The sequence below is a fragment of the Triticum aestivum genome, chromosome 1A (assembly GCF_018294505.1).
Source record: "Triticum aestivum cultivar Chinese Spring chromosome 1A, IWGSC CS RefSeq v2.1, whole genome shotgun sequence".
NCBI lineage: Eukaryota > Viridiplantae > Streptophyta > Magnoliopsida > Poales > Poaceae > Triticum > Triticum aestivum.
Window position 1 is genome coordinate 169,157,442 of NC_057794.1, and position 13,813 is coordinate 169,171,254.

General features: G+C 44.2%; 2 protein-coding genes across 2 annotated transcripts; both read left to right on the forward strand.

The window, feature by feature from the left end:
• The first annotated feature begins 432 nt into the window (after positions 1 to 432).
• Positions 433 to 2,917, forward strand: LOC123110707 (bidirectional sugar transporter SWEET3a). The gene is made up of 6 exons (XM_044531320.1): positions 433 to 681; positions 755 to 791; positions 878 to 1,100; positions 2,023 to 2,184; positions 2,452 to 2,571; positions 2,643 to 2,917. Exons 1-6 carry the CDS (start codon positions 645 to 647, stop codon positions 2,802 to 2,804), a joined length of 741 nt encoding a protein of 246 aa, XP_044387255.1. The 5' UTR covers positions 433 to 644; the 3' UTR covers positions 2,805 to 2,917.
• Positions 2,918 to 10,401: 7,484 nt separating this feature from the next.
• On the forward strand, positions 10,402 to 12,875 carry LOC123042258 (uncharacterized). Its single transcript, XM_044464746.1, has 2 exons — positions 10,402 to 11,060; positions 12,623 to 12,875. Exons 1-2 carry the CDS (start codon positions 10,722 to 10,724, stop codon positions 12,782 to 12,784), a joined length of 501 nt encoding a protein of 166 aa, XP_044320681.1. The 5' UTR covers positions 10,402 to 10,721; the 3' UTR covers positions 12,785 to 12,875.
• The last annotated feature ends 938 nt before the right edge of the window (positions 12,876 to 13,813 follow it).

The following is a 13,813-nucleotide window of genomic DNA, read 5'->3' on the forward strand; positions in this document are numbered from 1 at the left end:
TAAGCAAATGCATCGGTCCTTTTACGGGAATAACAGAACTGTTCCGTGGTCAGATAATGATGCATGATACATCACATGTATGGATGCTTCTTAACATGTATGGAAAAAGTGAAGAACAAAAGACACCAAGGATTCTCACCCCTTCTTTTTTCCTGTGGATCAACAGTTGCCGCTTGTTAGCAACAGAAGCTAATGAGACATTTTGATGTTTCTCAATATCTTCATAATCAAGCAAATCCAACAGTTGGACACCATATCTCGCTATCTTATAGATGGAATAGGTGCTATAACATACCAGATTCTCCAACATGGATGGATGGACCAGCATCAAACATAAAAGCTTTTGAGATTCTTCTAGGTACATGGCTGGAATAATTAACTGGATTCTGAGCAAAAAACATGTATGGCCATTTCACCCTTACTTGACGTTTGCGGTCTTGCTGAATATTGAGCCGTGTTTCGTATGAACAAGAGAAGTATGTGGGCCTCCTACTGATATTCCACCTAGTGGTTTGAGCAATATCTTCTTCTTCCAACACGTTAAACACCCATCGTGCATTATAAATAGCGTGCCCCTTGTTATAAACTATGAACCCTGGGCAAATCTAGTTCTTGTGGCAAGATAAAACCTTCAGCCCAAAAGAATGTTTCCTGACCTCCACGTAACAACAGGGATTATTGGTATTTTTCAATTCACTAGCTACTCCAACTAGTTTGCTTCCTGTTTTAATGCCATCATGGTCTTTTCTTGCAGGAAGTGTAGTCTGCTTTCTCCTCTATGCAGCACCAATGTACATGCCTATATCATAAACTCCTATGATCAGCTTAGAGTATCTGATGCATTGCATAACACTTTCCATTTTACTGTGTTTCCCAGATTGACATTCAGAAGAGTGATAAAGAAGGGCAGCGTAGAAGAATACTCATGCATACCATATATCTTAACTTTGTTCAGCAGCCTCACATATACTTGGTACGGTCTTCCAGTAGTGAGCTCCGGATGGGAGAATTGGACTCTGTCCGGAATCAGCTCACTAGGAGTGCTCTTTGAAAGCACATTTATCAGTATATACATATGGTTTGCACCACGAGAGAAAAAGGTAAGTTATTTCTGAAGATCTGTGATTCTGTTCCATTAGCATGTTAGTAACTTTGCGGTAGGAAAATATGGCTGCCAGTGTCTGTCAAAATTTCGTGTTCATTTCCATTAGCATATTATAGTTGATATATACAACTATATACAAAGGCAACAACCTTGCTTGGACATGATAAATTGAATCAGCAAAACTACGAAAGTAGAAGTGAGAGCCTTGCTTCCCTGGACGAAATGATAGGAAGCAATAAGCACATATTTACTCCTAATTTATCACATTCAGATAAATTGGAAATTCATAAGCTATGTAATAATCATAGTGTCAATCAGATACTGTTAATTGTTTGTATCTCTACTAAACATAAAACATGTACTGAGGCCTAACTCTTGCATATTAATGTGACAGAAGAGGTTGTATACATGTGTAGGTATGCAATTAAGTAATATAGTGATAGTCTCTATCATCGGGGACCAGATGCTTCATTGTAACTACGATTTGGAAAAAGCAACATTTATTGTTTAGGGAAATGAAGGAAAAGAATCTAGTTACTAGTGACTTAGTGAGTAGTGAATTTAAGAACATAAATCTGTCAATTATATGTATAGTTGCCTAAGGACAAGAATACTTTATGTTTAGTTGTAGGCATGTGATTGACTAAGGACAAGAGCACTTTATGTTTCTATTTATAAAATGTCGCTTTCACTCTTGCTGAACCATGTAAGGACGACCAAACACCAGCCTTCTGATGCAAACATAAGAGAATATATTATTTCATAGTTACCCCTAGGCTTTATAGGTACTATTTCACGATTGTAGTTAAAATCTTATAATTAAAATGGTGAGTAATTCGATGTTTAGATGCGTATATGATGTTATAAGAATTACTATCGATTAGTAATCCTAACACTTAACTGGCAATCTTTTGCAGAAGCTTGTCATGATGATGGTATCTCCAATTCTAATCATCTTCGGCATGGCTGTATTTTTCTCAATTTTCTCATTCCACACCCACCAAATGCGTAAAGTATTTGTCGGTAGCATTGGTTTGGTGGCTTCCATATTAATGTATGGCTCTCCGTTGGTAGCTGTGGTGAGTACTGTTACTTAACGTGCCTCCTGAACTATGATTCACAGAGAAAAGAACAACATGTTTCATTATAATGATTTGCAACAACGTTGTAAGCCTGACAAAATGATCCACAAATGTATGTGATAAGTTGTATAAAATATCGTATGTTCCACAATATCTAAAAATGGTTCAATGGACTTATATCAGTTTCCAAAGTACTTCAGAAAAAATATATTCAGTTAGACAGAAGGCATGGCAAGAAAAATAACTTTTTATCCAACATTGCAGAAACAAGTTATCAGGACGAAAAGTGTGGAGTTCATGCCTTTCTACTTGTCATTGTTTAGCTTCTTGACAAGTTTACTCTGGATGCTGTATGGGCTCCTTGGAAAGGATCCTTTTCTCACGGTTAGTACAAAAAGAAACTTTAGCACAATAAAATGTATAAATTATGCTGACATACTTGTTTTCTTGTAAAGGCACCAAGCTTCATTGGCTGCTTAATGGGTATTCTTCAGTTGGTCGTGTACTGCATTTACAGCAAATGCAAAGAAGCACCCAAGACGAATCCTGATATTGAGCAAGCAGATGAACTGAAAGTTGTAACTAGTCAAGACAACACGAAAGGACAAAAGCCATAATCTGAGACCTAAGCTACCATTTTGAGTAACAAATACATTTTCTTTTCGCTGGACAAAGTGTCTCTTGTAACCGCATAATGCGAGGAGAAAATAATAGTCTTCAGATTATCATATATTATGTTCCTAGTCAACTATTGCAGATCTAAATAATTTGCTAATGATGTGGCTGCAATGTCCCATGGTCACACATTGCAGAAACTAGATATGCATACACAGCTTGACTTGACTAACAGAGTAACAGTGGATGTGTTCACAGGGCATCCAAGAGGAATGTTCTTTGCAATCATCATGTGTTAAGTTGGGATGATAGCAAAGAAAAAACCCTTGCATACATCAACGTATTTACTGTTGATTAATGAACCACCACACCATTGCCACATACTGCTAGCCACTAATATTATTGAATTAGTAACAATTCGTAGATAAGCAGCAACAGCATGTTTATGTACGAATATTCAATGCAGTTTATCTCAATCATGCAAAAAACACGGTGACAAAACAAAAAGGTGTTCCATGATAAAAAATTAAAAATACAAATAATTACAAGCATATTACATTTCCCGGGAGGGGGGGGGGGGGGGGGGGGGGTTGGGGGATATCATTGTTTTACATCTAATCAGTCAGCAAACCAAGTACCTGATCGTATTAGATCGTTCAAAAGCCAGAATTTTAGGATCAGGAACCTACCGTTAGATGTTATAAGAAAATTTTGAAGGAACGGCTAGGTTAAGCTTTCAGCTATGGACTTCTGGACGAATTGTGCAATTGCTTTAACAGCTTCTAATTCAACATCATGTTGACTTATTCTCGCTGATTTTTGGTATCTTTGGCTGATTTTGAAAAGGTGGTCACCACAATCAACAACATGCAATTCATTCTGGCAGGTCATCTTCTTCCAAGTTAACTCAAGCTTGTCCAAGGGGCATAAGCCATCCTTGTTGCCCTGTGAACACATCCACTGCAAGTCAATATCTTAAAGCACGATGCCCGTGCGTTGCTACGAAACTATAAAATACGAGTTAAGTCACTAGCTCAGAAAGCCATCAAAATACACCGGTGTCCTGCGGCCTTTCTGTGCGGTTCATGATTAAAAAGAGCGAAAATACGACGAAAGATCATGTGGCATGCATTGCAGAATCTTAAGCGATCATAGTAGGGCAGTTGCTGTTAACCAATATTGCTGCGCATCAAGGGAGGTAGTTAGTTAGATAACTTATCTCTGTATTCTATCTCTATCTCCTCCCCTTGTATATCTCTTCCGTATGGTTAGATTGTAACCACCGGATCCCTTGTACTCCAAGCCATATCAATACAAATACATGCGGGTCACCATGTTACGGTGATTGAGACGCTTAAACCATTGTTAACATGGTAATCAGAGCAGGACTCTTCCACCTCGTCTAGCTCGTTCCCATCTACCCTCCATCGACAGAAACCCATCCCTAGCTCGCCTCCACCCATCCTCCATCGACAGATCATACCTTCCACCGATCATCCCAGGAACCATGTCCTCCTCTAGCTCGGCCATCTTCTCCGGCCTGAACAACAACATCTCCGAACCACTTTACCATACCAACTATGTCCTATGGCGCGCCCAGGCCAGATCACAGATCATGGGCGCTGGCCTTTTTGGCTACCTTGATCAAACTATCCAAGAACCCTCCAAAACCATCACCTCCAAAGGAGCCGACGGGAAGGATCAGGTTGTCCCAAATCCTTCCTACTCCCCATGGCTTATTCAAGATCAGCAAATAGTTGCTTATCTCCTCCGAAACCTATCCAAAGAAGTTCTCATCCAAGTCGCCTCCCTTGAGACGTCACATGCAATCTGGGACGCGATGGCGAACATGTTTGCTTCTGTGTCCCTATCTCGCGTCAACAACATCCGAGCCTCTCTCACGAATGCGCAGAAGGGATCCCAGTCGGCTTCGGCCTACTTCGGGTACATGAGGTCTCTCTCCGACGAGCTCGCGGCGGCAGGCAAACCGATCGGGGAGGGAGAACTCATCTCCTTCATCGTCGCTGGACTCGACATGGAGTACCAACCGATTGTCTCCGCGCTGGATGTGCGCACGGAGCGTACCACCGTCGACGCCCTCTTCTCTCTCGTGGCCAACTTCGACCAGAGGGTCGAGATGTTCCATGGAAACGGAGCCGGTGGTTTCAAATCGTCTGCAAACTCCATCTCCCGCGGCGGCGGGCGACAAGGAGGCAACAAGGGCGGCTACCGCGGCAACACAAACCAGAAGGGCAACGGTGGCGGCCCCCGTGGTGGCCCTGGCTATGGCGGCGGTGGCCACCCTAACGGTGGTGGATCTGGCGGCTCTGGCGGCTACGGTGGGGGAGGCTATGGTGGGGGCGGCAACAGCGGCTACCCGAACGGTGGCGCTGGAGGCTACCACCAGAACAACTACGGCGGCGGTGGCGGATCCTATCATGGTGGTGGCGGCGGAGGCTACTATCACCAGGGGAATTCCAGCAACAACAACGGCCGGCGCCCCCCCTCCAACGGCAACAGGGGCCGAAACATCCAAGACTACGAAGGCTACGAGGGTAAATGTCAAATCTGCAAAAAAACTAATCATATTGCTAAGGACTGTGATTGGCGTTATGCCGATGATACGTCCCAAAAGAAAAAAAATTGTTGCTGCAGCTGATACATCATACGGTGTCGATACCAACTGGTATATGGATACCGGTGCAACAAATCATATCACAGGTGAATTGGAGAAGCTAACAATGCATGAGAAGTATCGTGGCAATGATCAAGTCTACACTGCGGCAAACGGTGCAGGTATGGAGATAAGTCATATTGGTCAATCACATATCAAAACCCCACACAAAAACCTTGAAATAAAAGATATCTCGCATGTGCCTAATGCTTCCAAAACTCTCTTATCTATTCATCGCATTGCCCTTGATAACAATGTCTTTCTAGAATTTCACCCTTTCTTCTTTTTGATCAAGGATCAGGTCACGAAGGAAATTCTCCATAGGGGTGTTTGTGTGGAAGAACTCTATGCATTACTTCCTAAGTATTGCTCATACAATAAAAGAGTTTATGGTGCCATCAAGCTTTCTGCTGAAAGATGGCACAGTCGCTTAGGTCATCCATCATTTGCTACTGTTCATCAAATCCTTAGTAGAAATAAACTCCCAGTTGTTGGTGAGAGAAATTTAGAGACTGTTCGTGATTCATGCCAGCGAGCAAAAAGTCATCAACTGCCATATCATGTATCCACTAGTGTGTCAACCAAGCCCTTGCAGCTTATCTTTTCTGATGTATGGGGTCCAGCCCCTACTTCTATTGGTCGACATTCTTACTATGTAAGCTTTATTGATGATTTTAGTAAGTATACATGGATCTATTTGCTCAAAAAGCGTTCCGATGTTTTTCAAGTGTTTCACAACTTTCAAGCTCTTGTAGAACGCAAGTTTGATAGTAAAATTATTGCTATGCAATCTGATTGGGGTGGGGAATACAAGAAGCTCAATTCTTTTTTTCAAAAGATTGGCATTTCTCATCATGTTTCATGTCCTCATGCGCACCAGCAAAATGGGTCAGCCGAACGCAAGCACCGCCACATCGTTGAAGTAGGACTAGCTCTCCTTGCTTCCGCCTCCATGCCACTAAAATTTTGGGATGAAGCGTTTCTTACCGCTGTGCATCTCATCAACATGTGGCCTAGTCGTGTCATCTCTAACGAGACCCCCACTGAACGTCTTTTGCATATCACACCGGACTACAACACTCTTCGAGTCTTTGGTTGCGCATGTTGGCCCAATCTTCGCCCTTATAACACTCGTAAACTTATGTTCCGTTCCAAGCAATGTGTTTTTCTTGGATACAGTCCTCAACATAAGGGTGTTAAATGTCTTGAGGTTGCAACTGGTCGCGTCTATATTTCTCGTGATGTGGTATTTGATGAAACACAATTTCCTTTTGCCTCACTCCATCCTAATGTCGGTGCTCTCCTTCGCAAAGAAATCCTTTTGTTTCCTTCTCATCTTTCTGGAGTTGATCGTATGGGTAATGATAACTATGATGATCCAATTTTGACTAACTCTCCTAATCCTTTACCTGAGTCTGGTGTTACAGGAACAAATTGCAGTGAAAACGGTGCAGGAAATCATGCTTTTTTTGAAGAAAACCCTGTCCGGGAGGATTCTGTCGCAGACACAGGCGACCAGGGGCGATCCGCCTCGGGATCGGCGTGCCAGCCCGCGTCAGGTCCGGGCATATCTACGTCGGGATCACCGCCTCATCAGGAGGCCCGCGCCTCCCAGGCTGATTCTCCCCCGCACCAACCCACTCACGCCGTGTGTAGCTAGGCTGTGGGGTCGGTCCCCTCCCTCCCCGCACGACCCGCCAACCAACGCCGGGGGACCTGACTCCCGCCCGCTTCGCGCCTGTCCCCCGCGTCTACACGCGACGAGACCCGCCTCGTCCCGATCCTGTGCATGCTGCGCCCGGCTCCCCTTGATTGTCTGCGCCCGGCTCTTCTCCTCCTTCTGAGTCGTGCGCCGCAGACGATCCTCTTGACGTCGTTGTCTCCCCCTCGAAAACGTTGGGATCTGCTGCTTCGCTGGAGGCTGCACCTACGGGATCTTCTGTGCCAGCTCCCTCTGTTTTTCTGCGTACACGTCTTCAAAGTGGTACACTACAACCTGTTATTTATAAAACAAAATATGGGCTGGTTGCTACTGTTCCTATAGGTGAACCCCGCACTGTTCATGAGGCTCTTACAGATCCCCAGTGGAAACAAGCCATGGATGATGAATTTTTTGCTCTCCAAACAAATCGCACTTGGCATCTTGTTCCTTCTCGTCCAGGTCGTAATGTGATTGACTGCAAATGGCTGTTTCGCATCAAGAAAAAGTCAGATGGCACTATTGACCGCTATAAAGCACGCTTGGTTGCAAAAGGGTTCAAACAGAGGTATGGGCTTGATTATGAGGACACTTTTAGTCCGGTTGTTAAAGTTGCTACCATTCGCCTTGTTATCTCCATTGCTGTATCCAGAGGCTGGACTCTTCGTCAGCTAGATGTAAAGAATGCATTTCTTCATGGCGTTCTGGAAGAGGAAGTCTATATGAAACAACCTCCTGGGTTTGTCGATCCTCACAAGCCATCTCATATTTGTCGACTGGATAAATCTCTATATGGACTCAAACAGGCTCCACGAGCATGGTATTCTCACTTGAGTCTTAAGTTGCAGGCTCTTGGCTTTGTTCCATCCAAGTCTGACACTTCCTTGTTCATTTACAATCAGCATGCCACAATTATCTTTGTTCTTGTCTATGTTGATGACATCATTGTCACAAGTTCCTCTCATGCCACAGTCATGGCTCTTTTAAAGGATTTAAATTCTGATTTTGCTCTTAAAAATCTTGGTGATTTGCATTATTTTCTTGGAATTGAGGTCAGGCCAAACAAAGAGGGTGGTCTCCATCTTTCTCAGGAAAAATATACCACTGATCTTTTGAGCAAGGTAGGGATGCATAGTTCTAAACCATCACTGACACCTTTGTCCAGTTCAGAAAAACTTTCTCTTAAAGAAGGTGTGCCCTTGAGTCAGGAGGATGGCACTAAGTATAGGAGTTTGGTGGGTGCACTTCAGTATCTTACACTCACTAGGCCTGATATTTCATTTGCAGTTAATAAAGTATGTCAATTTCTCCATGCACCTACCTCAGCTCACTGGACTGCTGCCAAACGTATACTGAGATATGTGAAACATACTTTGAATGTTGGACTAACATTTACCAAGTCATCATCTACTCTTGTCAGTGCGTTCTCTGACTCTGACTGGGCAGGTTGCTTGGATGACAGGAGGTCCACAGGAGGCTTTGCTATTTTCTTTGGTCCTAACTTGATTTCTTGGTGTGCAAAGAAACAGGCAACTGTGTCATGTTCCAGCACTGAGGCAGAATATAAGGCATTGGCAAATGCTACAGCAGAAATTATATGGGTTAAGGCTATGCTCAAGGAGCTTGGGATATGTCACACACAAACTCCATGTCTTTGGTGTGACAATATTGGAGCAACATATCTTTCTGCTAACCCTGTTTTCCATGCAAGAACCAAGCACATTGAAATTGATTATCACTTTGTCAGAGAAATGGTTGCTAGCAAGGAACTGGAAATTCGGTTTGTTCCTTCCAGAGATCAAATTGCAGATGGCTTTACAAAGGCCTTGGCTACAAAACAGTTTGAGGAGTTCAAGCGTAATCTGAACTTGAGGCATTCAGATTAAGGGAGGGTGTTAACCAATATTGCTGCGCATCAAGGGAGGTAGTTAGTTAGATAACTTATCTCTGTATTCTATCTCTATCTCCTCCCCTTGTATATCTCTTCTGTATGGTTAGATTGTAACCATCGGATCCCTTGTACTCCAAGCCATATCAATACAAATACATGCGGGTCACCATGTTATGGTGATTGAGACGCTTAAACCATTGTTAACAGTTGCAAGACACAACATTTCAAATGTTGAAACATATGAGAATAGGCGTGGATTGGGTAGGCGGACAAGGCCTATCATCGCTTTGGAATTACAATTTGTTCAGTCTCTTCTTCTGTGATATAGAACTAGAAGAACTTGGTTGGGAAGAGAAACTAAAAAACAAGAGCATAATTTTGAGTTAGAGTCGCATTTCTGCATATAATATTTCTGCCTTCTATGTGTGTTGGTCTCACATGAAAGTAGTAGTGTACTTCTTTATTTGTGTTAGGTCGCACATGTGACTAAAAATATTTTTCTTTATTTATGTCTCTTGGAAGGTTGCTAGTACCACATGTAGGTATGGGTACATTTGTTTATTGGTGAAAATTGTTGTTCCCATGTGAACTCACCACCAACTTCAATCTTTATAAGTAGGAAAGACCATTTACATCCCTGTTTGGAACACAAATATTTTCTTCATATTCTTGTCGGAACTGAACTGTTTGCAAAAAATAGAGCCTGGGATCTTATTTATTATGCACCATCTCCCCGTTAGTTGCAGACATAGAGGTCAAGGGGTCGCATGGGAACACGGGTCTGGGATCCGGCCTCCCCGCAACCATGGGGTCCAACGACCACCCTCTCTAATCACGCCAGGCTCCTCTAGCTCGGACCGGGCAAATCATGCCAAGTGAATATCAGGTAGTTTTGAAGTCTTTAGGCTTCGCAGATAAAGTATGGAACTCTTTTCCCCATGCAAGATTATAATATTCATCCATAGAAGATTCTATTTACAACAATATCTAATATGCCAAAACTACCTTTCAGTATAAGGGCAATGAGGGTACACCCATCCAAAAGATTGATTCACCCATATGGCACATAAATGGAATTGCCATAAGATGTTGAAAGGCTATGTCGCACGCGTTACTCTATTGTTTTTGGATTGCTAGATGGGTTAATATTAATCGAAAATACTAACGCCCACACGTGTGGGCGTTCACAACACCATCCAAACGCGTCCGGAGCCATCAGATGAAAAAAAGCACGAATCTTGAAGCATGTCTCAACCACGTCATCAACTGAGCATTCGGTCACAAGGACGAACGTGCCGCATGACTAAACGTAGCTCAGTTGCCTCCCACCGCCCGCACAGAGCCCACTTCCCCACCCATTCCCGTATCTTCTCCCCCCTCCCCCACACTCCTCACCACTACATCTCAAATCCCTCATGGCGAGCTCCTGGACGGCGACCAAAGCGAGGGTGACGACGAGGGGATGCTGGGTCGGCATGGCTCCCCATGGCCGCCGAGGGGACGAGCAGGCGGAGGTCCTCGACTACCTCAAAGATGACGAGGAGGTCGGGGTTGAGGGGACGTCCTCAACGCGCCCGTAGAGGAGAGCCTCGTCGGAGGCAGGATGGGAGGCCCATGGTGGCTAAGGCTGGAGTGGGCGGATCTGAGCTCGGCTGATGAAGCACGCCGCCATCGGGGGAGACGAGGAACAGGGAGACGACGAGCCCAGCATCGGCAAGCTCAACGGAGGAGCCGCGTCGAGGAAGGCAAGGTGGGAAAGGAGCTCAGAGGAGCCGCTCCGAGATGCGGCGGCTGCTTGGCGGTGCCCGAAGCGACGCGAGCGGGCACGTCCCGCGCTGATGCGGACGAGACTGTCACGGCCTAGCTCGAGCGGCACCCGGCCACAGGGCCGAGATGCGGTGGCTGTTGGCGTTGCCAGCGCGACGTCGACAGGCATATCACACACTGATGCGAGCGCCCCCGCATGGACCACGACCCTCCCATCCATCTTCAGGGTAACACTCCCTCCCTCCCTGTGTGCACCGACCGATGGATCTCTGCTGTTGCTACTGAAATCCTCATGTGTGTTTACTAATTGATGTAGGAAGTTGCTAGATTATTGCACTATGTGATTCGTCTGGTGCCTTTGATTAATTTTGTGTAGCACCGAAACTACTTAGAATATGCTTGTAGGGTGATGAATGAGAGAGCACCAGGTTTCAGACCTGTGAACTCTTTGTGGTTTCAGACTTGTGATCTTTTTTATCTTTGCATGGCAAATTTTACAAAAAATTCCATGGCAATTTTGTATATGCATTAGCCATTGCAAGTTTTATCTCTGTCCTTGTTCGTAAACACTGGCATTTTGCCACATATGACTTTTCATGTGATTTTCCATGGCACATTCTTTATCTAAAAACATGGCAAACTTGCCATGGAAACTTTACCATGTTCGAAAACATCACAAATTTATAGATATTCCAAAAACATGGCAACTTAGTATGTTCAACAACACGGCAAACTTGCCATGGCAAATTTGCCAGGTTCGAAAACGTGTCAAAGTTGTAGATGTTCAAAAAACATTGTCAACTTTATATGTTCAACAACACGGCAAACTTGCCATGGCAACTTTGCCATGTTCCAAAGCATCACAATTTATATATATTCAAAAAACATGGCAACTTAGTATGTTCAACACGGCAAACTTGCCATGGCAACTTTTGCCATGATCGAAAACATATCAAAGTTGTAGATGTTCAAAAAACATGGCAACTTAATATGTTCAACAACACGGCAAACTTGCCATGGAAACTTTGCCATGTTCGAAAACATCACAAATTTATAAATATTCAAAAAACATGGCAACATACTATGTTCAACGACACGATAAACTTGCCATGGAAACTTTACCATGTTCAAAAACATGGAAAAGTTGTAGATGTTCAAAAACATGGCAACTTATTATGTTAAAAAACATTCAAATCTTGCCATGTCAAACTTAACGGGCATGGCAATTGTTGTTCACGGGGCACGACAAAATATTTTAGTTCACAAACCAAAAGTGGGATTTTTCTACATTTTCTTTGCAATGACAACTTTTTACTTTTTTTGACATGTCATTTTTTACTATTTTTTTAGATGGAAAATTTATTATATAGGGCATGGCAATTTTAATTCAAATACGATGGAAAAAATTTCATTTTTTCAGAACATGTTTTTTTAAATATATAGCATGGCAAATATACTTATGTAGCCATGGAAATTTTTACTTTATTCCCATGGAAAAATCACTCTGTTTTTGCCATGGCAAATTTCAATCCATTTTTGCCATGGCAAATTTTACTTTATTTTTTCCATGAAAAATACCATGGCATTTTAACTTATGAATTTGCCATGGCAATTTAATCTTCGTTTGTATGATGGGAGTTGCCATGTCTTGTTTTCTTCTGGGTCATAAAAAAAATATTTTTTTATCGATGGCATTTTTCTGCTTTTTATAAGGGCTGGTATTTTATTTTTCATATCATAACGAAAACTGGGCTTTTTTTGGTTACTGGGCTCTTTTTTGGTTTCACAGGAAACGCCCTGTGTGGCGATCTGGAGGCGGTTCAGGTGTTGGGGAGATCGTACTGAACAAAAATTGTTCGGTCGTTGCCCCTCCAGACCGGACGTGCGGGCAGCCTCCTCCCCTGCCACACGTGTGGCAGATATCAGGACCCATATTAATATGAGATGTTAGTTTTGAACTTGTTCCTTTCTCTCATGATGTAATTCTTTACCGAAAAAGGCTTTCGCCCTGCTTTATAAATAAAGCAAACCACCACAGCCAATGAGTACAAGAAGGTTCACACCCACACACACAAAACAGAAAGCGACAAGGACGAGAAGTACTAGGTTCTGCTGAGGGCACAGCTCAACAAGCCCAAAACATAAAAAACAAGGCCAAGCCTCAGGCAGGCCACCGACTACATGATCTAATCCAGCTCTGGAGGTGGCGGAGGGAGCGGTGGCGCCAAGCAGATGGCCAACGCACGGAGGGAAGCAATGATGTTGTTGACGACATCGAGATCATGGGGACGGCTAAGAGGCCGCCAAAGCTGCAAGTAACCACACTTTTAAAAATTGCGTCAGTCGGTCGCCAAAGGGGAACGTGCTGAATCACAAGCTTGTTGCGAATAGTCCACAGCGTCCACACAAGGACCCCAATCGCCAGCCACCTAATGTGGCGGCCAGGCTGAGGCGAAGCCTGAACCTCGATGAAGAGATCCAGGAAGTTGGTGTTGCACCAACGACCACTAACTACTTCGTGGAGGCAACTCCACAAGAATTGAGCAGAGACGCAGGAGAAGAAGATATGGTTGGAATCCTCGAGCGTCCCACACAGGGGGCACATCCCATCTCCGGGGCCATTACGATTTCAGCACCTCCACTCCTGACGGGACACGCCCACGGATCCATTGCCAGAGGAAGATCTTGATCTTTACGGGGAGTTTGATCTCTCAGACCAATATAAGTGGTTCCGGGCGGGGGAGGGGACGATTGCCCTGTAGAGGGATTTGGTGGAGAAGTTGCCCGAAGGGTCTAAGCGCCAAGATACAAGGTCCTAGGGTCGCGTGAGGTCCGGCTCATGCAGAGCAACAGTGTCCAGGAGCTCATGCCATGCATTCACTTCCAGGGGCCCAAAGGGCCGCCTGAAGGCGAGGCGCCCTATGTCAATAAGGGCCGTCTTTACGGAGACGCGAGGGTCCACAACGATGGCGAAGAAATC